The sequence below is a fragment of the Elaeis guineensis genome, chromosome 12, assembly GCF_000442705.2.
Source record: "Elaeis guineensis isolate ETL-2024a chromosome 12, EG11, whole genome shotgun sequence".
NCBI classification, from domain to species: Eukaryota; Viridiplantae; Streptophyta; class Magnoliopsida; order Arecales; family Arecaceae; genus Elaeis; species Elaeis guineensis.
The window spans coordinates 53,364,854-53,392,236 of record NC_026004.2 but is presented as its reverse complement, the minus strand read 5'-3'; the positions used below and the strand labels follow the sequence as shown (position 1 = coordinate 53,392,236).

General features: G+C 46.2%; 1 protein-coding gene across 4 annotated transcripts; it reads right to left on the bottom strand.

Moving 5' to 3' along the window:
* Positions 1-1,125: 1,125 nt before the first annotated feature.
* Positions 1,126-26,073, bottom strand: LOC105035285 (polyadenylate-binding protein-interacting protein 12). 4 transcript variants are annotated; one of them, XR_003799288.2, is made up of 11 exons: positions 25,138-26,073; positions 24,902-25,009; positions 5,495-5,539; positions 5,345-5,417; positions 5,136-5,248; positions 4,951-5,010; positions 4,809-4,856; positions 4,653-4,721; positions 4,493-4,544; positions 1,876-1,937; positions 1,126-1,764 (listed from the first exon to the last, which is right to left on the bottom strand). XR_003799288.2 is itself a non-coding variant. In XM_010910802.4 (10 exons), the coding sequence occupies exons 1-10, from the start codon at positions 25,723-25,725 to the stop codon at positions 1,707-1,709; spliced, it is 1,221 nt and encodes a 406-aa protein (XP_010909104.1). In that variant the 5' UTR covers positions 25,726-26,072; the 3' UTR covers positions 1,126-1,706. The 4 variants fall into 4 exon arrangements, 3 of the variants coding, with proteins under 3 accessions (XP_010909104.1, XP_010909105.1, XP_010909103.1); XM_010910802.4 differs by lacking the exon at positions 4,493-4,544 and having other exon boundaries at positions 24,902-25,006; positions 25,138-26,072; XM_010910803.4 differs by lacking the exon at positions 4,493-4,544 and having other exon boundaries at positions 24,902-24,991; positions 25,138-26,071.
* Positions 26,074-27,383: the final 1,310 nt, after the last annotated feature.

The following is a 27,383-nucleotide window of genomic DNA, read 5'->3' as shown; positions in this document are numbered from 1 at the left end:
TGCACCACACATGCATGCACACGCACATGCTCAGATGTGTACATGCACAAACGTGCATGCTTGTATGTGCTCAGATGTGTGCATGCACAAACGTGCATGCTTGTATGGCAAGCGCACGCATTGCATGAGCATGGATGGGAGAATGTTTGCGCCTGTGACAATAGAAACTAACCCTTCAACAATAGCTCCAACGATCCCCCAAGACCCCTACAACACCCGAAGGTATTTGATCAGAAGAAGTAAGAGTTTGAAATCGAAACGAAAATGAATAACCTCCATTCTAATCATTTGATTAAAAAAAATCTCATTTCGATTTCAAAATATAATGAAAATGACTCAACTCAAATAAAACTCAACCTCTATTTCCTATAGATTCAAATTTTTATTTCAATTCTGATTCCGTTCTCGAATCAAACACTCCAAAAGATTAAACTATTTTAATTTTAATTCCAATCCATTGCCAACCAAACACCCTGATATGTGATCTCTCTCCCTCTCTCTTTCAAGAATTCTTCAAACATCAGGACGGTTTCCTTTCTCGTACGGTTAGATGGTGAACAAGGATGCTGACGGAACATTGGAGGCAAAGAGGACATAACCACATAAGAGATCAACGAGCACGCATACATGTAATCCGATCGGAATGTCTCATAATTATAACAAAATCTACCAGTATAATTGGTCTGTCTCATAAATAACCTACTAACCATTCGTTACTTTCTAAGTTGCAAAACTAACCATGCATCGATTAAAATTCTATACGGTGAGGACCCATTTAGCTATTTTTCTACCACCTAATCCTTTTTCAGTGGGCTTTCAATTACACATGCATCTAAGAAAATAAAGACTAGACACATTGAAGACATGGTTGTGTAATTCATATCTTATACCATCATAAGCCCTTTTAAGAGTACACATACAGCTATCAAGGCCAGGCCATGTCGACATCAACAGAGGTTACAAGCCGCCGAAGCCCGGAATGGATTCAAAACTCAGTGCGGCAAATTATTGAATTCCACCAGGTTTCAGACCTGTTGTGCTGTAATCTACATCTAAATCGTGATACATGGCAATTTCTGACCATACACAAGCATTCAATCAACATTAAGCATTGATAACATGAAATACATAAGAACGGCCTATTCATTACAGTAGCGATCAATGATCAGTAACAACATCCCGTCACACACTGTCCCTAAGTTTGAACGAGGTTATACATAATTAATCCAGAAGCAAGTATTCATCAGATCAATAAAAATTTACCCAGGAAAAGTTGAACTTCAAAGCAAACCACCCCCTTGTTACAGCCAGTCAGTGCAGAAGGAAGCAATCTTTTAAAAATAATAACCAATAGGTGCAACCGATTAGAACACTTTAAGGCAATTAGAACAGCTTCTTTCAGCAAGACTTCGAGGGTTATAGAGCAAGATTTCCACACAATTGATACAGTTTCTTTCATGGATACGTTAAGGACATTTGTCCATTATCTACTGATAAACTGTCAAAAGCCCCAATGTCCCAACCAACTCTATGTGCCAGAAAAGAACGAGCCACCCCACCATTCATATAAAGATTTGTCAAAGGTACATAACATTCAGAAACTACATAAAAATAAGTTATAATCCAAAGAGATATACCTTAATATCCCTGTATACTCTGTGTGTGCGTATAAGAGTTCTACCAGCCATGTCATGGACCTAAAAGTTTCAATTCATGGGTTGACGAGGAGCACGTGGCCACACAGGAGTCTTCGAGGGACTTATCCTAAAATATTTGCAAGGAGATAAGACAGATCAAGAAAAAAAAAAAAGAGGAAAAAAACAGGGAAGGGCTAAAACACATGCATGAATTGAAATACGACACAAGAAAATGTACCTTATAGGCAAGGATCCCAGTATCGCGCCACTACAGTTGAGGGCAGTAGTTGCACTCTCAGCCTGCAAGGGGGGTTTTAAAATAATGTATTTTGGCATCAAATTTGGATTTAAAATGCATAAGTGCGACTTTGCACCATACTGAAGCAACTCAAGGTCCAAGGGCCCAAACAGGAATTAAAGAAAAGAATTTGAAGCACTGACATAAAATAAAATAAACAAGTGGTTAAGTAGAAGGTAGGGAGGATTATAGGAGATGGCTTAGACAGCAAGCATAGACTGGAAACTCTATGCAGCTTCCCAAATTTCATGAATGCTCAGGGTGCCAGAACATGAGAAAAAGTTTAGTATGTATTCAACAAATCCAATTACTTATAAATACAGCAAAAAGACACAAATCAAATCATTTAATATATGGATAGCCTTCAACAATGAGCACTAGATCCTCCTCTTTCAATCCCCCTACAAATGAACCGCCTGATGTATAACACCTGAGGCCTCCCTTACTCGGCCCAATGCCAAGAAGTGCACAATGCCCATCTCTCCTTGGTTGTGCCTTGTTTTGGTCCTCTCTTCCATCACCATGGTATGGATCCCTTGCTGTTGGGTTTTTAGATTTGTATGCGTGAAGCTTTTTCACAATAGAGCTCTATTTTTGTTGTTTCTGGATATTTTAGGATCTGCATGTCAGGTTTTTGAATGATGTAACATCCTATACCCAATATGTGCTTGATGTATGTTATGAGAAGGCTTAGAACCCTCCTATGCCTACAGCATACTTGATAGCATGTCTATAAGGGCTCCAGATGAGTCCAGTCAATGATTTTCATGGTTTTCCACGTTTTGAGCATGGACATTTTATGATTTTGTTTTCTCAAATCTTCTAAGATGCAATTGGATGGCCAGTAGGCAACAATTGCACTTGCACTTGAGGCAATGATGACATGCTGGATGCCAGCCTCTCACAGCTTTGCTAGCTATGGCATGCAACTAGCATTGTCATGATCCCCTCGTTGGTACTCGACATGGCATGCACAACATGCAACCAGCATTGCATTGTTCGCTAATCACCACCAGGCATGGCATATATCCTACATAAAGCCAATGATGATGATGTTTTCACAGCCTCAGCCTTCATCTTAATTTCAAACTGATTTTCATGGTTTCGATTTATAATTTGCTTTAATTTTTATTCAGTCCACAAAATAGAGTTAGTTTTGTTATCTAAATGTGAAGATCAGTTTAGTCATCCACCATTGGACATGAAATTCAGTTTAGTCACGCTATGGCTGATCAATTTAGGAGGGAAGCACAAGATTGACCTTATCAAGACAATATCATATCGAAATAGATCATTTAATTTAGCATAATCTATATCCAATCACTGGTCTCATCCTTTTTCTTAGGTCCTTGGCACAGTGGTGAGGTTGCTCCACTGTGAGCTGGGTGTCATGGGTTCAAGCACGGAAACAACCTATCTGCTTGCAAGGGTGAGGCAACGTACTTTTAACCCTCCTAAGACCTCACAGCGATAGAAGCCTCATGTATTGGTGCACCCTTATTTACAATTGTGTATTGAATCACTGATTTCATCCTTTTCTTAGGGCTGACCGGCCAATCACATGACGGACAACTCATTGAGAAGAGCCGTCATCCACATTAACAAGCATCATAAGATAAGTGCATAATACATGAATGTACAATTTCCTCCACAAATGTTTCATTATCTCGAGCCATCAATTATATGTATTTTGTTCCATTATTCATACTTGCAATGTAATGCCTAAGTAATATTAACCATACCATGGAAATGATTTGTGTTATGTCATATGTGTCTGTTCTCTCTTTTATGTACATGCCAAACTATCTTGATCTTCTATATAGGTAGGACAGGCAGGGGAAGGGTGTAGCGAATGTCGCATCTCATTTCCACCCACCAACCCTAATAACATAGTTTCTTCAATTTTACTTTAACCAAAATTTCACTCCATATTAATGGACCTGTCCCCAAGGGGGGAAGCCTGCAAGGGAGGGAAAGGACCTCCCAGTGGACAATCAACATGTACCACCAAAGCATCAATATATAGGTAGAGCATTGAGTACCATGCCCCTGAAACTAACTACTAACAATTAATTGGTAAATTTGTATTCACCTGCATTAGTATCATGGGATATGATGCCTTTGAGCAAAAAAAATAAATAAATAAATTCTATTTTAATCTTTATTCGTTCCACATCACTCACAAATATTCTATCTCCAACATGATGTTTGTGTTGTCATAAAGAAGACTCCAAAAATATATAGACATATACAAAAATAATTAAAGAAAAAAATAGCACAACAACATGAGATAGTAGGAAATATTGACATAAATAGTGACAAATACTATTCTTTTCTTTTCGTAGCAAATATAAAGTCTCAAAATATTTTAAAGAATTTAAATTCTCTAAAGTTCTATTATGCAGATTCTTGAATCAAAGCCGTAAGAAACTACATACAATAACTGAACAACAAAATTGGAAAAGGGAACGATTGCTGAAATCTACTTTAAATCATGAAGACAGCGAATAGTATTAGTTAGATAAGAGCTGCTTTGAGAGAAGACTAGAAACACAACATGCATGCTGATACAAGCTGTAGACTTTCAGTTTCCTTGAATCCTTTTTTTCCTGCACCATACTTGAAAGTTTAACACTAAGAAAATTCCCTTCTGTCAAAAAGTTATGTAAATGGATGGTGGTAGTTTTGCATAATTGCAGAAAGCCAGAAATACTAACCATCACAAACTCGACAAACGCAATGCGAGTCGAATGATGATAGTCTCCAAGCAATCTCAAGCGATAGACCTGTACCATACAAGATTATGTCACAATATTGAATAATAATCATACAATAATAATATTGACCATAATTTGAACATAGAGACTGCAAACCTCGCCACATAGGGACTCAAAGAAGAGTTTAACTTCTGCCTGCGAAACCTGCAGAAAGCTTTTATGGGAAAAGTCGTTCTATAGATGCATAAATGATGTTATATAAAATCTGGAAGCATGATTCAACAAATTTATAGTTTACCTTCTTGTCAATATTTGTACAATAAACAGTCCGTGCACACATCTCACGTTCATCATTGGACTAAAGACCACAGAAATTGTTAAAAGTTAACCACTAATCAACAAGATATCAAGAGAAAGAATATATTTACATATAACATGTATGGCATCTCTAAATAACTAGCATAACAATTTTAAATCTCTTACCCTGGGCAAAAATGTCGGGTTAACAGGCGCAATTGCAGTCTTGGAAGGAAGCACCCTCACTGGGTAATATCCAAGCACAGTTCCTGACAAATTTAAAGCAGCACTTGCACCTTCTGAAGTTGCATCATCACATGACAACGATCAATGATATTTAAACTTTATAACATGAGAAGCTAAGCAAAAAAATATATGTAAATATTGGTAATCACCCTCATCAGTGAACTCTACGAAAGCAAAACGAAGAACAGAGTTTGGGTCCCCACACATACGGCAGTCAACAACCTTCAGCAATAAGGAAAAGGTTAAACTTTACATGAATTAAATTCCACACAAATTCAAAGGAGATGAAAGAAACTTACCTGTCCACAGTTAATGAATAGTCCTGCAAGCTGTTCTTCAGTAACCTAAATCCCAAGAGTTATATGTCAAACCTTCCACTCAATTAAATGAAGGACAAATGCGACAAGGTAAGGAGGTCTTTAAAAAAAAAAAAAAATCCTAATGGTAATCTAAACAGAGAATAAACTTCCTGTCCATTATGAACAAATCATGTAAATCAAGGAATACCAAACTTTTGAGGCTTATTTCACATGCGATACAGAAGTTTCATAAACCATAAACTATCAAAGCAAAGTGTAAACCAAGAAAGTCAGAAACAATCAGCTGCACAGACCATACATTACTAATGATGTTTCCCATAGTAATTCAATCCATGTTCTTCTTTCGAGACACCCAAATGTTGGTCTCTTCATACCCTTTGACCCAATGTTAGAGTACAGGAAAACTAGGCAAACCCACCCACTGCATTGTGGATTACGATAAAGAAAAAGTTAGTTTAAAACAATTTTACTATGAAAAAAAAATATGCAGAGATAGGAATCAACAGATAGGCCTTGGAAAGTTTATTTGGATTCCAAATATGGGATCCTTTTGAATATTAAGGCTACAAAGAAAGACAGAAAGAGATGTGAGAATGTGCATTCAAGATAAAAGTGGGAATACAGGACAATAGAGAGCTTCAACAATTAAAGATAGTCACTTGTCAAGTGGGTGGATAAGTTCATTCAGATTAAAGTATTAACTTGTGTTATTAAAGGAGTGAGATGTGAAAAATTTTCATAGTAATCGGTCTAAACAACATTCAAAAGCTTCTTAAATAGCAATCGTCTGAATTTAATCAGATATATTTAAATTTAGTGAACACTTTGAGCATGGAAGGTATTTTAGTGTAGTAGAATGATATGTTGACAGAGTAAGGTATTGTTATGACCCAAAAGGATGTCAACTCCTTGATGTTTAGGACCTAATGTACAATCCTTGGTGTTCAAGAGTGAAAGAGTGACTTCAATATGCTCCTCTTTTCCTCTAATAAGAAAGTAATAAGTAATAAATCAAGGTAAAAATCAAGATGATCCTAGGATATATTCATTAGTAATATTTTTATCAAGGTTCGTCAAACGGGTATCGGGAACCATATCAGCCATCAACTAGTACCGTACTATATCGACCCGATGCATATTGGACAAGGGGAGAGGGAGAGGAAGAAGGGGAGAGAAAAGGGGGAAGAAGGGGGGATGGGCGGAAGGGGGAGAGAGAAAGAGAGAGATCAACTTGCCGGGGCCATGGATGGCACCTCCCTCGAATCCAAGGCCTTGATCCTTCGATCCAACCAAGGAAGATCATCAAATACATGCTTCTTGATCTCAGATCTGATGGTTTGGTTGCTTTTTGGTGCAGATCATCATTGATCGGGAGATCAAGAGGTCGAGGGGATGAACAAGCAAATCCTAGAAGGGAGGAGCATCACCGTTGACCAGGCCTAGTCCCGAGGCACTAGGGGTTCCGTAGTGGTGGTCGCCATGAGACTGGTGATAGGGACAACAAAGTACCAGAGGAGAAAAGGATGGCAAGGTGAAAGAGGAGAGCTGCAAGCTTTGAGAGAGGATAGAATCAAGCTTGGAGGCTTCAAGAGTGAGAAATAGAGTCGGTAAAGAGATAAACCAAAGATGAGCCAGACCAGACCAATAAATAAACCATCATGACCTAAACCAAAGAGCCGTTTCATGTCGATAACCGACCAATGTGAGATGGTATGCCTTGAAGCAAGCGGTTCGGGATGATTCCGCCATCCTTGCTTTTTATCTTTAAGCAATATAAGAAGTATTTCATATCACAAAGTAACATCTACACAATGTACATCATTAACACGAAAGCATGAAGATTTTCAACAGGATAGTGGTAGTTAAGGAACTATTATACCATTGCAGCACAAAGGAGTGGATTTACAATACAAAGGAGTGGCTTATTCCCTATACTTGCAACTCTCAAAAATGAAGGATAAAGTGACATTCCCGAACTACTACATCGTAAAATGTCCATCCCAGTTTCCTTGTCCTTCACAAGAAAAAATCAGTTGAGTCAAATTCAAATGTTGAGTTATTGTTGCGATAAAACTGACGAATAGAAAGCAAGTTGCATTTTATAGAAGGAACAACGAGAATATTTTTTTAAATCAAAAGATAGAATAGGAGTATTCAATTTTGTTTCACCAGTTTTTGCAATAGAAAGTAGCTGACCATTACCAACAAAAATTCTATCTCTTCCACTATAGGGCTTAGAACTCAATAGCATATCTCGATCTGACATCATATGATTAAAAGCACTAGTGTCAGGATACCAGACCTCCTCAGAGGATTCATGAAGGTTCATGGCCGTAAAAGTTTATGAAAGGTTGTCAGAGACAAAGGCATGATTAAACCTCTATCTGCACTAGAGAGCAGTGTGATTGAATTTGCCATATATCTGGCACTGCACTCTAGCGCGTCGTAATAAAGAGGATGTCGCCTGATATGGTGGAGTCGATGACTAATTTTGCATTTATGATTATGGAAAAAAAATGGGACTATATGAAAAAGGTTATGAAGGATATGCTCCCAGAGATCCTCGACCATACAACTATCCACGACCTTCTCTCTATCCACGGTCTCCACGAGATCTACCTCCATAGCCACCTCAATTTCCTTTGCCTTGGTTGGCATAAAGGGCACTGGCATCCTATGATGAGTTTGCTGGATGACAACTTCTCCTTTGTACTTCAGTCTCCTCCTACATGAGGAGAGGACGAAGTTGATGGAAGGTGGGCTTAATTCGATGAGTGTTTAATACACTCACAAATCCTCGATATTCTTCTAAAAACCCTAAAAGAACAGTCACCACAAGGTTGTGATCTGACTTACCTTCTCCAATTACATCTAGAGCATCTCCGATAGCCTTGACCTTTTGCATATACTTGATACAGACCAAGCCTTACTTGAGTCTACGTCCGGATTTCGGGTCTATCAAAGAAGGCGGCACTAGTTAGCACCCAAATCCACTATCTAGATTTGAAGATTTTGCTGAATTTTCTGTTTAGGAAGATTTTTTCATCTTCCTTTTTTATTTAAAAGATTTTATCATCTTTCTTTTTCTATTTAGGAAGATTTTATTCTATCATCTTTTTAGAAAAAAATTTTATTCTGTCATCTTTCTTTTCTTACTTGAGAAGATTTGGTCAAAATTTCTTTTTCTATTTAGGAAGATCTTGTTTGATTATCTTTCTTTTTTTAGATAAATCCCTAAATGGGGAATATTTTCTTTTTATTCTCAAAGGTGTTGGTCTATAGATAGCCCACAAGACTTTGGCTATGGGGGAGAATGATTACTGAATAAAATTCGAGTTTTGTTAAAGAGTTATAGTGAAAGCTTTGTTTCTTTCCCGAGGTGTTACCGGTTCTGGCGAGGTCTAGAGTTTAGTTCTTCTTTAGATCTGTGTTCTCCTCTATTTTCTGTAAGTTGTGATTAGCTATTAGTGAGATATGATCGAGATTCGAGAAAGTTTGGAGATTTCACAAAGTAAGAAGAACACGAAGGTTGAAGATGAAGATCTTTTTTTCCTTCTCCTTGCGCGTGCTATCTAAGACGTCCGACCAGCCATCTGTACCAGCAATCTGGGCCAACTTCAACCCACGTCAAGTATTAGCTTCTCTTTGCTCAAAAAAAAAGGTTATAGTGCTAATTTTTCTGCCCAGATCTAGATCCACACATATCATCTATTGGTAATATAAGCTGAATTCATAGGATAGTTTGATTTCTATTTTCTTTCCTCGAAAAATTTATCATATTACTTCTTTCCCAAAAAAAAAAGTTAGAAATTAATTCAATCCTTTTCCTTCCTGCATGATACTTGATTGTAATTGTTGAGCAAGAATTGACTACGTGGACATCTATAAGCTTAACTAGGAGATCATTGTGGACAGACTGCAAATTGATCTGAGTTAATCGTAATAGCATAACTACATGTTTATTGGACATCATATGGTATAATTTCTTATCCGATTTAATCTCTTTACTTTATTATTTTCTTTAGACGAATGTTCTTCCTTTATTAAAATTAATTTCAAAAAAAAATGCTCATTTAATCTTATTTTGCAATCAATTTTGTATGCTACATCTAAGGGATAGCAACCAGTAGGATAGGTTTGACATCTTATGTGCTGCATTGATGCATAGCATATAAGATTTTGGACCGTCCTGCATCAATACTCGATCATGCTCATTGTTCCCTTCTTTATGTTCCGAAGTTCCTACTTGAGAGAATCTAGTAGATGCAGATTTATCTAAGAAATATGTCTCAATCGCCGTCCAGATCTCACATGCTATCTTTGATGAAATAGATATCACCATCTGTAAAATGCTCAAAGACAACGTCGCTTTAATCCATGACCGTATAATTGTATCTCCTTTCTTCCAGATAAAGTAGGTCGGATTGGCCAAAACTTTGTTGTCGGTTCCCTCAATTGTTTGAGAAATGACGATTGCCGTGCCATCTATATATGAGACTAAAACTTTCAAGCACATTCCGAAACACTTATTTTCAAACAAGATAGATGGTGTCAGTGAGTTCAACCGAGACCAAGGTTTTGATGTTGACAACGGAAAGTAATGAAACACGTTAGCCGCCATAAATTTGTCGTAAGATGATTAAATAAAAATGGCACCAAGGAATTGATGGCTGGTATTGTAGCAGGATTTACTATAGAAGACCGGTACTGTAGCAATGCTACTGCAATGGTACTGTAGTGGTACTATAGTGATACTGTAGCAAACAGTAAAAACAAGAAAAATAATGTAAAAGAAAAGAGAAGATTTGATGATGGATAAGTGGATCCACCAGAAATGATCACTTATGGCAGCGGCTTACCCTAGGGTTTGAGTTTTGACTTTGATACTGTTGGGTATAAAATACCCCCCAGCCGAAGTTCGTGATGGGAGCGACCCTCCGGGAATCCAACTGACTTTCGACCTCCGACAACGTCTCTTCAAACCTTCCAGACGGCCGAGCCTCCGCCACACTCCCAAGTTTTGTCGACGAGCAGGACCCCGCCAGCGCCGACCGGATTCTTCGCGACGTCTGGACTCCTACGGGAACCGGACTTCGTCCCTGACTCTAATTGCAGGTAAACTCCGTCCGGACTCCTACGGGAGCCAGACCTCGCCCACGGCTTCAGCTGCAGGTAAACTCCGTCCGGACTCCTACGGGAGCTGGACCTCGCCCACGGCTCCAGCTGCAGGTAAACTCCGTCCGGACTCCTACGGGAGCCGGACCTCGTCCACGGCTTCAGCTATAGGTAAACTCCGTCCGGACTCCTACGGGAGCCGGACTTCGTCCCTGACCTTGATTGCAGGTGGACTTCGACCGGACTCCTATGGGAGCCGGGCTCCGTCCCCAGCTCCGGCTGCGGGAAAACTCCGTCCGGATTCCTACGGAAGCCGGACTTCGTCCCCAACATCAACTACTGGAAGGCTTCACTCGGACTCCTACGGGAGCCGGACCTCGTCCACGGCTTCAGCTGCAGATAAACTTCGTCCGGACTCCTACGAGAGCCGGACTTCGTCCCTGATTCTAATTGCAGGAAAACTCCGCACAGGCTCCTACGGGAGCCGAGCTCCGCCCGCGACTTCACTTACAGGTAAACTCCGCCCGGACTCCTACGGGAGCCGGACTTCGTTCCTGACCTTGATTGCAGGTGGACTTCGACCGGACTCCTATGGGAGCCGGGCTCCGTCCCCAGCTCCGGCTGCGGGAAGACTCCGTCCGGATTCCTATGGGAGCCGAACTTCGTCCCCAACATCAACTACTGGAAGGCTTCACCCGGACTCCTACGGGAGCCGGACCTCGTCCACGGCTTCAGCTGCAGGTAAACTTCGTCCGGACTCCTATGAGAGCCGGACTTCGTCCCTGACTCTAATTGCAGGAAAACTCCGCACAGGCTCCTATGGGAACCGGACCTCACCCACGACTTCACCTGCAGACTCCGTCCGGATTCCTACGGGAGCCGGACTTCGTCCCCAGCATCAACTGCTGGAAGGCTTCACCCGGACTCCTACGGGAGTCGAGCTCCGCCCGCGACTTCACTTACAGGTAAACTCCGTCCGAACTCCTAGAGAGCCGGACTTCGTCCCTGACCTTGATTGCAGGTGGACTTCGACCGGACTCCTATGGGAGCCGGACTCCGTCCCCAGCTCCGACTGCGGGAAGACTCCGTCCGGATTCCTACGGGAGCCGGACTTCGTCCCCAACATCAACTGCTGGAAGGCTTCACCCAGACTCCTACAGGGGCCGAGCTCCGCCTGCGACTTCACTTACAGGTAAACTCCGTCCGGACTCCTACGGGAGCCGGACTTCGTCCCTGACCTTAATTACAGGTGGACTTCGACCGGACTCCTATGGGAGCCGGGCTCCGTCCCCAGCTACCGACTCCAACCGAACTTCGACCGACAAGTCTGGACACCCAGACAGGCCACAATAATGGCCACGGTTCTGCTCCACTCCCTGCGGCGGACCCTACGCAGCTCCATTACTCCCAGACAGGCCACAATAATGGCCACGATTCTGCTCCACTCCCTGCGGCGGACCCTACGCAGCTCCATTACTCCCTGGCAGGCCCTAATAATGGCCACGATCCTGCTCCACTTCCTGCGACGGATACCGCACGATTCTCCCATTCTCTGGCAAGTCGCGACAACGGATGCCGCTCCGCTCTCCGTGGCAGACTCCACGTGGCTCGCCCCGGTGATAGCCACGGGTCCACTCCACTACTCTCCACAACAAACTCCTCCTGACTTTGGACGGCCCACTACCAGACGGTTACAGACATCGCCATCAGTTTGTTGCCCCCTCCGCCTATAAAAGGGGGACCCCAGATACGTTATTCTCAAAGCTCTCGTTTTTACCTAGAAACTCTGCTAAAATTTCCGTTCGAGCACTCCATTCTTGTTGAGGCAGAGAACTGACTTGAGCGTCGGAGGGTCTTGCCGGAGCAACCCCACCTCCGGTTTAGACATCTTTTGCAGGTCCCGGCAGCGACCGCGACTCCAGCTTCTCTGGCGCTAGCGGATTTTTGCACCAACAGGATTGGCGCTAGAGGAAGGGGGCGAACCTTCGCAGTACCCTTGTTTTTAAAGGAGCGCTCAACGGAACCGCCTCTGGTCATCTTCTCCGACATCCGCTCCCCCTTTCCCCCCACTGGATCCTCGCTCGATGACTTCTCGCGAAGCATCCACACGACGACCCACGGCCTCCGCAGCCAGATCTCAGGCTCCGGCCTCGCCTCTGGTTTCCCGGGCCCCACATCCTCCGACAATGGTCGCCGATATGGAGTGGTCGGACAATCGGCCTCCGACGGATTTCGCCAACACCATCTCGGAAGGATCCCAGCAGGAAGCAACCAACGTACTGGCCGTACCCCCCAAGCGACAAAAGATTGAGGAACCCATAACCTTTACTGAAGAAGACGCTAAGGGAGTTCAATTCCCTCATAACAACGCTGTTGTAGTTTCCTTGAATATAGCAAATTACGACGTCCGCCGCATTCTCGTCGACAATGAAAGTTCGGCCGACATTTTGTTCTACGATGCCTTTTCAAGAATGTCCATCCTTGACGGCCATTTGAGGCCGATTAGCTCCCCTCTGGTAGGGTTTACCGGCGACGCTGTTCCGATGGAGGGAATAATAACTTTGACTGTGGCCGCAGGTCGATATCCAAGGCAATCCAGGGCTCTGGTGAATTTCCTGGTGGTGAAGGCGCCGTCAGCCTACAACGCAATCCTCGGCCGACCTGGCCTCAACGCTCTCCGAGCCATCGTATCAACCTACCATTTGAAGTTGAAATTCCCCACCAACCAGGGGATCGGAGAGGTCCAAGGAGACCAAGCCCTGGCCAGACACTGCTACAACATAGCCTTGCAAAGAAGCGACCAATCTGACCCCTGTCCAGTCGATGGACTGGATGCTCGCGACGACCTCACTGAAGAGAGGGGCGTTCCAATTGAAGATCTGGTACCAATCTCTTTGAACGACGGGAACGTGGAGCATGTAGCAATGATCGGCTCCAACTTGGGGGAGGAGGTGCGGACGCGTCTCATCGATTTTCTACGAAAGAATGCGGACGTTTTCGTCTGGATTCCAGCAGACATGCCGGGGATTGACACAGAAGTCATGGAGCACCGCCTGGCCGTCAATCCAAAGCATCGACCGACGAAAGAAAAAATCCGAGGTCATGCACCAGAGAGGCAGAGGACGATAGCTGAGGAAGTGGACAAGCTCCTTAAAGCCGGATTCATTAGGGAAGTCAATTATCCTGATTGGATTTCCAACGTTGTCCTAATCAAAAAAGCAAACGGCAAGTGGAGGATGTGCATAGACTTCAAAAAGCTGAATAAGACCTGCCCAAGGGACAGCTACCTCCTTCCCAGAATTGATCAATTGGTGGACGCAATCTCGGGCCATGAGCTCCTCACCTTCATGGATGCATTCTCCGGCTATAATCAAATCAGGATGGCACCAGAAGATGAAGAAAAGACAGCTTTCATTACTAACCGTGGCCTTTACTATTACAGGGTCATGCCTTTCGGCCTCAAAAATGCAGGCGCAACCTACCAGCGGTTGGTGAACAAAATCTTCAAGGAGCAGATCGGCCGCAATATGGAGATCTACGTGGACGACATGCTCGTAAAAAGCAAATCTTCCGTGGACCACGTCGCCGACCTCGAGGAGACCTTCGACGCTCTCCGAAAATATAAAATGAAGCTGAACCCGACTAAATGCGCTTTCGGAGTAACCTCGGGAAAATTCCTGGACTTCATGGTGTCGGGGCGCAGGATTGAGGCCAATCCAGAAAAAATTCGCGCCATCCAGGAGATGGCCGCCCCAAAGTCGATAAAAGAGGTTCAGCGCCTTACAGGGAGGGTAGCGGCCCTGAATCGCTTCGTCGCAAGATCGACCGAACGGTGCTTACCCTTCTTTCAAACTCTCAAGCAGCCGAAGAACTTCTGTTGGACCTCTGAGTGCCAACAAGCGTTCGAAGAACTAAGGAGCTACCTCGGCTCACCCCCGCTGTTGGCAAAGCCGGAGCCTGGGGAGGAACTGTTTTTATATCTGGCGGTCTCTCCCATGGCTCTCGCGGCTGTCCTTGTCAAAGAAGAAGCGAAAATCCAACGGTCGATCTACTACGTCAGTCGCGCGTTGAGAGACGCCGAGATCAGGTATACTAAATTAGAAAAATTGACTTACGCCTTGTTGATTGCAGCCCGGAGGCTCCGACCCTACTTTCAAGGGCACACCGTAACGCTGCTCACCGACCAACCGATCAAGGGATTTTGCACCAGGCGGACGCCTCCGGGAGGATGGCAAAATGGGCGATCGAGCTCACAGAATTCGACATCAACTATCGACCCAGGCCAGCAGTGAAGGTCCAAATATTGGCAGATTTCATAGTGGAGTGTACTATCCCAGAGGAGGCCGAACCTGAACAAGACGAAATTGACGGCCTGAAGCCCCGACCAAACTCCCCCAAAGAAGAAGCAGATCCCTCTGATCGCTTTTGGGCCCTCTATATGGACGGGTCTTCCAACATGTCAGGCGCAGACGCGGGCCTGATCTTGATCAGTCCGGAGGGAATCGTCGCGGAGTATGCTCTGCGTTTTGAGTTCCCCGCAACGAACAACGGGGCGGAATATGAAGCTCTGATCGCAGGACTGAAGATCGCCAAAGAGCTGGGAATAGATCGGCTCCGGGTCCACAGCGACTCCCAACTAGTAGTGGGACAAGTCAACGGAAATTACGAAGCGCGGAGGACAGCATGGCTAAATACCTTAAAAAGGTAAAGGAGCTCGTCCCCGCCTTCAGCAGCTTCAACATCAGACAGATTTCGAGGTTGAAAAATACCAGGACTGACCTTCTCTCCAAGCTGGCAACGTTGGCTCCGGCCGAATTGCCCAAAGGCGTTCTTTTTGAAGTTCTAAAGTGCCCAAGTACAAAAGAATCACGGCCCGTGATGGAAATTGACCACGAGCCCAGCTGGGTCGACCCACTGATAACCTATCTCAGAGATGGGGTTCTCCCCCAGGATGCAAAAGAGGCTCGAAAGCTCAGAAATCAAGCCTCCCGATACATCCTTTATGAGGGCAAGTTGTACAAGAGATCATACTCTTTGCCCCTTTTGAAATATCTCCGGCCTTCAGAAGCTGACTACGCCTTGTGGGAGGTGCATGAAGGAATCTACGGAAACCATTTGGGGGCTAGATCTTTATCCCACAAGTTGCTTCGCCAAGGATATTACTGGCCGACAATGCATCATGATTCGATTGAGTATGTCAGAAAGTGTGATCGATGCCAGAGATATGCCAATATCCAGAGACAGCCCACCACCGAGCTTACACCCTTGAGTGCCCCATGGCCTTTTGCGCAATGGGGGATGGACATCCTTGGCCCCTTTCCCATGGCGTCGGGGCAGAGGAAGTTCCTCCTTGTAGCGATCGACTACTTCACCAAATGGGTTGAAGCCGAACCACTAGCAAAAATCACAGAAGCAAAAGTGCAAGATTTCGTCTGGAAGTCGATCGTATGCAGGTTCGGTCTGCCTAGGACCCTAATCACTGATAATGGACGGCAATTCGCGGGAGCAAGATTCATCGAATTCTGTGAAGATCTAAACATCTCCCACAACTTCACATCAGTAGCCCATCCTCAGGCGAATGGCGAGGCTGAGGTGACTAACAGAACCCTTCTGCAGGGGATTAAGACAAGGCTCGAAAAGGCGAAGGAAACTTGGGCGAACGAACTTTATCATGTGTTGTGGGGGTATCGAACTACCCAAAGACTGCCCACAGGGGAGACCCCCTTTGCTTTAGCCTTCGGAACGGAGGCCGTCATCCCAATTGAGCTTAAACTCCCGTTGGCATGAGTCGTGGCATTCGACGAACATCAAAATTCGCAAGGTCTTAAAGCCAACCTTGACCTGCTGGAAGAAAGGCGGGAGGTGGCACAGGTTCGAATGGCAGCCTACAGACAGAAAGTCGCTCGCTATTACAACTCACGGGTCAAGAACAAAGTCTTTAGAGCAGGAGATCTAGTGCTTCGACGAGCCGCTGTCTCGCAACCTCAGGATCGAGGGAAGCTCGCCCCAAACTGGGAGGGCCCGTATGAGGTCAAAGAAGTAGTCCGGCCCGGAACTTACTATCTTAAGGAGCTCGGAGGAGCCGACCTCCCGCGACCATGGAGCTCGAAAAACTTACGGATGTACTACCAATAACTTTATTTTAATTAAAAGTTGTATATCTACATGTCTCCCCCCTTTGGCACTATCTTACATCGACAGGACAGTCCAAACAAACTATATCATAAACAAGAGGGGAACTTCGTCTCGACAAAGTCGAAGGCCCGATTCTCTTTAGACCGAATGGGGGAAGAGGCCCTGCAACGCCCATATGCGCCCCCACAGCCCTATTAGGGACAGGAGGAGAACCTCGCCCTAACTTGAGCAAAGTCGAAGGCCCGATTCTCTTTAGACCGGATGGGGGGAGAGGCCCTGCAACGCCCATATGCACCTCCACAGCCCTGTTAGGGACAGGAGAAGAACTTCGCCCTAACTTGAGCAAAGTCGAAAGCCCGGTTCTCTTTAGACCGAATGGGGGGAGAGGCCCTGCAACGCCCATATGCACCCCCACAGCCCTGTTAGGGACAGGAAGAGAACCTCGTCCTAACTTGAGCAAAGTCGAAAGCCCGGTTCTCTTTAGACCGGATGGGGGGAGAGGCCCTGCAACGCCCATATGCGCCCCCACAGTCCTGTTAGGGACAGGAGAAGAATCTCGCCCTAACTTGAGCAAAGTCGAAGGCCCGGTTCTCTTTAGATCGGATGGGGGGAGAGGCCCTGCAACGCCCATATGCGCCCCCACAGCCCTGTTAGGGACAGGACGAGAACCTCGCCCTGACTCGAGCAGAGTCGAAGGCCCGATTCTCTTTAGACCGGAAGGGGGGAAGGACCCAGCAACGCCCATATGTACGCCTACAGCCGCGTTAGAGACAAGAGGAAGACCTCGTCCTAACCAGAGCTGAAACCTGTTACGACAGAAACAGGGAAAGAACCTCGTCAATTAAAGTCTGGTCGTTCAAGACCAAAAGAGAAAAAGGAGGGGACCTTCCCCAGCGGCCCCTTCGTGATAAGACTCCGTCCGAACTCCTACGGGAGCCGGACTTCGTCTCCGGCTTCGGCCGCCGGTAAACTCCGTCCGGACTCCCACGGGGGCCGGACTCCGCCTCTAACTTCAATGGCGGACAAACTTCGCCCGGACTCCTGCGGGAGCAGGACTTCACCCTTGGCTTTGATCAAAAGAAAACTCCTCCCCGACTCTTACGGGAGCCGGAACCTCGTCCCCAACTTCGACCGCTGGTAAGTTCCATCCGGGAGCCAGATTTCGCCTCTAACTTCAATCGCAGGTAAACTCCGTCCGGACTCCCACGGGAGCCGGACTTCGCCCCGACTTCGCTTACGGGAGCCGAACTCCCGTAGCCCCACCAAGAGCGGAGGAAAAATTTCAAACGAAAAAGAAAAATGGAGGGGCTAAAAAGGAAGGCGATGGACCACGTCAGTGACGAATGGAAAATAAACAGTATCGAAGATGCAGAGAACTCCGTCTCAGCAAGGATTGGGGTTCTTATCAAGGACCCCAGCTCTCAAGGAAGCTCTCAGTGCGAGCCCGAGATGAGACTTCCTCGGGGCGACGAAAGATGAGCCCTCCGAGCCCGAGCCCTGATGGGGGGCACCAAACCCGAGTGGCCCCGGACAAATCTACGGCCATGGACGAAAAGGACGGGTCGATACGATGGCAATCGGGTACCTCCGAACGACGCGAAGGCCGAAAAGAAGCTCGGCAAGCGACAATTCAACACGTGAGTATAAGAGGTAGCAGAAATTTTCCTTCTCATATTATTCATCCAATATACATTACAGAGCCATTAGTTGAAGGAGAAGGACAACTGAAAGGCGAGCCGACGTGACCACTACCGGCGACGTATGGACGACGTCAAAAAAAAAAAAAAAAGAAGAGAAGAGAAGAGAAAAGAGAGAAAGAAGAAGAGAAGTAAAGAGAAGGGAGTACAACAACAACAATGGTAAAGAAAGGAAGTTCGGCAGACAACAATTCGACGCAAAGCGCAAACGAAGTAACAAAATCTCCTTCTCATTTCTCGATGTACGTTACAAGACCCGGAGGGCCAGAAAAAGAAAACATTATTGCAAGACTCAAAAGGGATGCACCGGAGGCTACTTCGAGCCGTAGACTTCTCTTCCCGATTCTATCCTTCCCAGCAGCATTTTCCAGCACGTGTGACAAGCCTCTCGGCTCTCGCCCCCTGCCTCGTTCCGCTCCACCTCCGAAATCCCAACCCTAGGGGGAAAAAGATGGGATAGATTCCAGGGGGCAGCAAGGGCAACGGCAGCGGTGACGACGACCTATTTCAAGAAGAACCGGAATTACCCCGGAGGCAACGGTGGCGCTGAAGGCATGTGCCACCGCCATGTGCTCCATGACAACCACCGTCTTGGGTGTTCCGGTAAGGTCGGCATGCGCTACTTCCACCGTCCCCGCAACAAGTTCTGCTGCCCCGCCATCAGTGCTGACCGCTTCTGGTCCCTCGGCCCCGACGGCATCAAGGATCCCGCCACGGCTTGTGGCGAAAGCTCTGCCCCCTTGACCGGTGTCGCCCCGTTCGGCTACTCCGAAGTTCTCAGGCGGAACGTCTTCACCGGTTGTCCCCGTTATTAAATCCATGTTGTTGAAGGAATTCTCCCTTGAGCCCCAGTTAAAGCGGCGAGAACCCTCAGCAGCGGCTTGACAATCGGAGAACTCGTAGACCGCTGTTCTCCTCCTCGCACTCTTCTTAGTCTGTGACATCATTTTGAGATTGGTCTCCGGGGCGGAGGCCCCGACGGGGGAACCCCTTGGAGAGACTCGAGGGACCGGAAGCGGCGGAAAGCCGGCGGAGATGGCAAAGACCGACACGAAAGACGCTCGGAGTCGTAAGGGGCACCGATGGAGTAGCTGAGTGGCCAAGCTCTCAGGCGAAAGAAGGATGTCGTGAAGCCCCTGGAGGAAAGGTGGGGGCTTAAATAGGCAACGAGGCCTGGCGCAGTTATGGTGGCAGGTGTCCTTAGGCCAACCAGTGCCCACCACGTGTCCCGCGTGTCCCACTTACCGCGACCTGGGGTTGATCGTTCGTAAACTTTCATGGCGTGACGCTTGGGATCACGTCCCGGTGAGAGTTCCGAAAAGACTCTTCGGATCGTCCTAATCGAAAAAAGGCTCCAGCATGCACGCATTAAATGCCAACATATCTGAGGACGATCGCGCGCAGACATCGAGGGAAGAACTTCGACTGCGACAATCTTTCTGTACTTCCTTCATTCGAAATTCGAACTCGGAAGTAGGGGGACTGGTGTTGGGTATAAAATACCCCCCAGCCGAAATTCGTGATGGGAGCAACCCTCCGAGAATCCAACTGACTTTCGACCTCCGGCAACGTCTCTTCAAACCTCCCAGACGGCCGAGCCTCCGCCACACTCCCAAGTTTTGTCGACGAGCAGGACCCGCCAGCGCCGACTAGATTCTTCGCGACGTCCGGACTCCTACGGGAGCCGGATTTCGTCCCTGACTCTAATTGCAGGTAAACTCCGTCCGGACTCCTACGGGAGTCGGACCTCGCCCACGGCTTCAGCTGCAGGTAAACTCCGTCCGGACTCCTACGGAAGCCGGACCTCGCCCACGGCTCCAGCTGCAGGTAAACTCCGTCCGGACTCCTACGGGAGTCGGACCTCGTCCACGGCTTCAGCTACAGGTAAACTCCGTCCGGACTCCTACAGGAGCCGGACTTCATCCCTGACCTTGATTGCAGATGGACTTCGACCGGACTCCTATGGGAGCTGGGCTCCGTCCCCAGCTCCGACTGCGGGAAGACTCCATCCGGATTCCTACGGGAGCCGGACTTCGTCCCCAACATCAACTACTGGAAGGCTTCACCCGGACTTCTACAGGAGCCAGACCTCGTCCACGGCTTCAGCTGCAGGTAAACTTCGTCTGGACTCCTACGAGAGCCGGACTTCGTCCCTAACTCTAATTGCAGGAAAACTCCGCACAGGCTCCTACGGGAGCCGAGCTCCGCCTGCGACTTCACTTACAGGTAAACTCCGCCCGGACTCCTACAGGAGCCGGACTTCGTCCCTGACCTTGATTGCAGGTGGACTTCGATCGGACTCCTATGGGAGCCGAGCTCCGTCCCCAGCTCCGGCTGCGGGAAGACTCCGTCCGGATTCCTACGGGAGCCGGACTTCGTCCCCAACATCAACTACTGGAAGGCTTCACCCGGACTCCTACGGGAACCGGACCTCGTCCATGGCTTCAGCTGCAGGTAAACTTCGTCCGGACTCCTACGAGAACCGGACTTCGTCCCTGACTCTAATTGCAGGAAAACTCCGCACAGGCTCCTACGGGAACCGGACCTCGCCCACGACTTCACCTGCAGACTCCGTCCGGATTCCTACGGGAGCCGGACTTCGTCCCCAGCATCAACTGCTGGAAGGCTTCACCCGGACTCCTACGGGAGCCGAGCTCCGCCCGTGACTTCACTTACAGGTAAACTCCGTCCGGACTCCTACGGAAGTCGGACTTCGTCCCTGACCTTGATTGCAGGTGGACTTCGACCGGACTCCTATGGGAGCCGGGCTCCGTCCCCAGCTCCGGCTGCGGGAAGACTCCGTCCGGATTCCTACGAGAGCCGAACTTCGTCCCCAACATCAACTGCTGGAAGGCTTCACCCGGACTCCTACGGGGGCCGAGCTCCGCCCGCGACTTCACTTACAGGTAAACTCCGTCCGAACTCCTACGGGAGCCGGACTTCATCCCTGACCTTAATTACAGGTGGACTTCGACCGGACTCCTATGGGAGCCGGGCTCCGTCCCCAGCTACCGACTCCAACCGAACTTCGGCCGACAAGTCTGGACCCCTAGGCATGCCACAATAATGGCAACGGTTCTGCTCCACTCCCTGCGGCGGACCCTACGCAGCTCCATTACTCCCAGGCAGACCACAATAATGGCCACGGTTCTGCTCTACTCCCTGCGACGGATCCTACGCAGCTCCATTACTCCCTGGCAGGCCCTAATAATGGCCACGATCCTGCTCCACTTCCTGCGATGGATACCGCGCGATTCTCCCATTCTCTGGCAAGTCGCGACAACGGACGCCGCTCCGCTCCCCGTGGCAGACTCCACGTGGCTCGCCCCAGTGATAGCCACGGATCCACTCCACTACTCTCCACAACAAACTCCTCCTGACTCTGGACGGCCCACTACCAGACGGTTACAGACATCGCCATCAGTTTGTTGCCCCCTCCGCCTATAAAAGGGGGACCCTAGATACGTTATTCTCAAAGCTCTCGTTTTTACCTAGAAACTCTGCTAAAATTTTCGTTCGAGCACTCCATTCTTGTTGAGGCAGAGAACTGACTTGAGCGTCGGAGGGTCTTGCCGGAGCAACCCCACCTCCGGTTTAGACTTCTTTTGCAGGTCCCGACGGTGACCGTGACTCCAGCTTCTCCGGCGCTAGCGGATTTTTGCACCAACAGATACCATGAAAAATATGGGTAAAAGCAACACACCCCTCTCTAAGGTTGTTTTAATATTTATAGAGATATGTACAGATTACTTAGCATAAATGGATATGTACAAATAAGGCATAGAAGTGAAAAATAAAATAAGCCTAATATACTACCACCATAAATACATCTAATACCATAAGTACGATAATACTCTAACATCAACTAGCTTGACCACTATTAGGCAACATTAAATCTGACTACAACTATCATGGACTTTAACTCCACAAATTTGTGTTTAGAGCTGTTTTAACAAAAATAAGTGTCATCGTTAACCATAAAAAACAAGCGTCATTAAATCTTATCATAGCTATTCTAGCTAACATCGACCACTATTAGGCAACATTAAATCTCACCATAGCCAACATGGACTTTAACTGTACAAATTTATGTTCTATTCTAGCAAAAAAATGAGTGTCATTCTTAACCATAGAAAAAGAAAAGAAAAAATTAACATCATCATGCATCAATATTGAATAATTTCATAATCTATTTTTATATCATATAAACATTGTAAAATCTTGTTAACTCATGTCTAGACTTATTCTGCTATGTGTTTATAATTTACCCACTAAATCTCACATTTATTCCAAATTATTCATTTTTTCTTTAATAATAAAAAGAACAAATAAAAACAAATATATGTTAATATAGAAATAGGTGCATCTAGAATGCATATAATCAAGGTTGGTTGTAACAATAGCAATACCAGTAGTCCAGTGGTTTAGTATGATTTGGTACCATGCTGTGCCATTTCGGATTGTATCGATAAATGGAGAGTCGTACAGGGAGGGGGAGAGGGAAAGGCAGAGAAAGAAAGAAAAGAGAGAGGGAGAGAGGGAAGGGGAAAGAAAGGCCAAGAGAGGGCGAGAGAGAGAGAGAGTGAGAGGCTGAGGGCTCAGAAGCCCTCATCTCATCCTCCATCCGCTGTCTGTAGGGGGTCACCCCTATATTATTCGAAACATATTTGGAAAAAACTTAAGTTATAGCCCTTGTTTCATTTCAAACAAGAATGACCCTTGCAGACGGCGAACGACGGATGAGATGAGAGCTTTCGAACCCTCTCTCTCCCTTCCTCTCCCTCCCTGGATTCTTCGAACCAAGTGGTGGAATCGCAGTAATCCGCCCTCAATACAGTTTGATATGCCCCAAACTAAGCAGTTTGAGATGGTATAGCATTCCCTTCATATAACAATAACCAACAATGCTAAAACTAAAACCTCTAAAAATTTTCCATTTAATCAGCAAACATCAAGAGAATCATAAAACAAGGAGCAAATATTGTATAATTCAAGATTTTACATGCCAATAGGACGACTGAGCATCCCACCATCTTGATTATTGCGATAGAACACCATCCCAAGTATCAGAATGGGACATATGTTGTCCTAAGTGTCAATACACAAGATGTCCCATTCTATGGAAAAACCAAAACAGCCCCATATTGCACATTATATAAAACTTTGGTCTAATTTCAATATCAAAAAATTCCAAGAGCATTGTATTGCATAAGCAATTTTTTTTTTATTCAGCTTGGGAACATCCTATCAAAATAACAACTTTCCATACCTTTCATATGGTTTTATAGACCTACATCCAAGTGGATCTACAAATAACTTCTTTCCCCTTCATAGTTAAGAGAAAAATACAATTAAATTAAACCAAACCCCCTTCATTTTCAATGACTTGGAAAATTGGAATTTTTTCAAATTGTGTCCAAAGATGTCTTAGAAGAAATTTTAAGCAACCCAAGTCTTCTACTTTTCCAAATAGTCAACACACTTATTAGTTTCTCTTTGTTCTTACAAATTGTGTGCTATATATGAAAATGTTAAGTGGCATAACACAATTTGCACAAGCATGCACAACAACACTTGCCTCCACCAAAAAAGAAAAAAGGAAAATAAATGAAAAGAAAACAATAATGACAATGACAGAAAAATTATTATATAGCTCCAAGTGTCAAGACAACAAACCAAACTAAAACAATATTAATTATTGCATCAAATATGTAGGCATCTCAAAACTTTTATGTATTTACTACAAAACTCCTATGTACATGCAATCAAGGTTTTCGTCTCTGCTGAGATCTTAGTTTGTCTCAATATTGGACACCTCTTGATATGATGATATGAGATGACAAAATCTGAGATAATGGCTGATGCAATAAATTCATATTGGACGATACTTTTCTATCACTTTTTTACTGCCTTAAATAGAACTTTTTAACTAATAAATCTTGAAATCAATGCTCAGATATAGTTCTCAATCTTGACCAAGATTTTGATATCTCAATCCAGAAATTATCAACCAAGATCTTGGAAGATCTCAAATCTGTCCAAACTTACCCACTTCCCATATCAATCGAGATAAACTAAGATCTCAGTTCATCTCAATCTTGGTCATCGAGATAAGTGACATATTGAGATTTGAAATCCTTTTTACCATACAATGATTAAAGCATTGTTTAAACTCATGCCATTGCCTCTATAGCATTTCGAGCACTCCCAAACTACAGCAAACTCTAATGAAAAGATGAGGGGATAAAACAAAAGGCCAAAAACGTAGGATCTTTGTTAATCTAGAATAAGTGTCAATCGACATGCCTCAGGCTACCTCCTACCAGATTCTAGTGAGTAAAGCACAATCTAAATCATGTCATCCAGAGACAAAGAATATCCAGACTGAAACTAATTCCAGAGAAAGTAAAACTCTAAAATCTGGCCAGAGAGTCATTACCTGATGATCGATATAAGAAACATAAACCGTTCTCTTTATCACTTCCTCTCGCTGTGCCAAACTCGTCCTGCTGTTCATTCGGCGCTTTCCCTGGCCATACCCGTTCTTCTTTTAAGCCAAACCGCAAAACCAAAACCATTATAAAAGAAGAAAAGATAGAAATAATTACATCGGCTAGGCTACCGTAGAGAGAAAACGAAGGAAAATAGGGTAGAAGATGTGATCAAAACCCTTACCCGCCTTCTACCACCGCCATTAGCCACAGCGTGATGCGCTCCAAAGCCATTAGAGTCAAACCCAGCGTCCACGCCGCCAACTCCGCCACCGGTGGCGGCGGCGTGTCTATGGTTGGCGAGCGACGGGGGCACGAACTCCGCCGCCATCGGGTTCAGCTTCGAGAGGAGCTCCTCCAAATCCCTCATTTCCCGCTTAAACCCTTCGCCACCGCTGGCGGCCGCCGCCGCCGCCGCCGCGTCCCCCTTCCTTCCGATGACAACCCCGTCGGCCCGCTGCGCCACCACCACCCCACCTTCGGCCCTCGCCAAGCCCTTCTCCAGAATGCCGCCGATGCCACCGGCCGCGCGGTGCTGCTGGTGGAGCTGCTGGACCCTCATGTGGTAGGCGGCGGAGGCGGCAGCGGTGTCGTGGTGGGGACGGAGGACGGGCATGCCGCCGGCGGGCTCTACCATCCGGACCACTGGCTGGCGGGCGTCCAGATCCTTAGGGCCGTTCGACTCCGACGCTCCGCCGGCGTCGAAATCCCGGCTGGAAGACCCCGCATTTGCCCCGAGATCGACGCCGCCCGTGTTCTCACCAACGGCCATGATTGATCTTCAACACCGATGTCTTCTCTCTTCTTTCCCTCTTCCCAGTCGCTATTTAGAGAGAGCAGAGCAAAAGGAGGAGAGCGAAGAAGGATGAGAGTAGTTGCATCCTAGAATAGGGTGGTAGGCGCACCGGTGGAATCCCGCACGCCGGTCGCAGAGGGAGAAGGATCCTGGTTGGTGGACAAGAGAAGGGGGTGGTGGGTCTTCTTCGGATCGTCCGTTCCCTCTTCTCATGCCCTTTTGGACCTTCTTGTTCTCGTCTAATTTTTTTTTATATGTATATTTTTCTTCTTTCTGTGATCCTATAAGCTTTGGGAAGCGTAGCCCCGATACTCGCTATTTCCCTTTTTCTTTCGTTTTCGTTTTATTTTCCAAACTCAACAGCAAGACTAGCGAACGCGGAAGCATCATCCATGGTCCGGATGAGGCATGTGCATGCATGACGCTTGGCATACGTGGAGCTCGTCGAGTGGCCTTGGCCTGCGCCCTGAGGCATGCGCATGAGGAGAAGGCCTCGTCCAGGTGCCACGTGTTGGCTTGTTTTTTCTCCATCATTTGAACGAGAGGGTGGAAAATGTTGGATAAGTTAATGAAGCGGTCGCTTTCGGGTGGCAGAGACCGCAGGCGGCGATGGGCGAGCTGCGGCGGGACATTCTGATGCAGGGGCAGCGGACCTATCCGAAGTGGGTGGGGGAACGGATCGGCTGTTTTGTCCGGCACACCAGTCAGCCGTTTGAGATCAGTCTCCGTGCGTGAATGCCATAGACGATATCGGCTATAAGTCATCTAAGGTGGCGCGGGTCCTGTGTTAAGACCAAGTAACTTGCTCGAATAATAATAGAATTAGAGGAGAAGCTTGATTTTCTATTTTTGGCTGATAATAGTTTGTATAGGAATGCTATAAGTCCATCCTAATAATCTTAATCAATTTATTATATAATTTTTGATATAGTGAAAAATCTTACCTCAATTGATGCCAACGAGTATGATGCCTCGATCCAACCCATCTTAGTACTAACCGACTCGAGATTTTTTGAACCGACCATATCTGTCCGACCTGAAGTACCTCCTAGAGTGATCTTAACTGGTATAACGAGCAGGAGTGATCGTCGACTCCAATTGACATAGCAGAAAAGGTTAACCCCTAACTCCGCACAGATTTTTAAATCCCGTAATCTCAAGCAATAATTATGAACAGGCAGATAAGGAATCCACAACCGCTTGAATCCGATTAAATTAGGCAAGCAATATGGGGCACGCCACATCCGATATGGCAGGGATAACACCTCACACTCCTACTCTCTCATGGCTCTCGCCTTAGTCTATAAATAGAGACAAACAAGAGACCCAAAGATAAGCACAATCTCTCTCACGCTCACTCCTTCATATTTATTCAAGATTTCTGACTTGGATGTCGGAAGGTCCTATCGAAACCAACTCTGATCAAAAACTTATTTTGTAGGTCTTGTCGTCATTGTCCTGTAGTCACCGCCTACCTCTAGCCAAGCCAACTCGAGCTAAAAAATTTGCAGTAACAGTTGGTGCTAGAGAAAAGGTTAGGCTCATTTTCGAAAATGAAAAACAACACCAGAGACTATGGCACCACATAAAAGAACTTCATGTTGTTCTAATGCCGTTACTTCCAAGTCAACTAA

Excerpts from the sequence above, each read along its gene's own strand:
- LOC105035285 (XM_010910801.4), bottom strand. The coding sequence starts at position 25,725 with ATGGCCGTTGGTGAGAACACGGGCGGCGTCGATCTCGGGGCAAATGCG. Across the intron at positions 5,011-5,135 it reads ACCCGACATTTTTGCCCAGG|TCCAATGATGAACGTGAGAT; the intron begins GTAAGAGATTTA and ends TGTGGTCTTTAG. Across the intron at positions 1,765-1,875 it reads CTGGGATCCTTGCCTATAAG|GATAAGTCCCTCGAAGACTC; the intron begins GTACATTTTCTT and ends CAAATATTTTAG.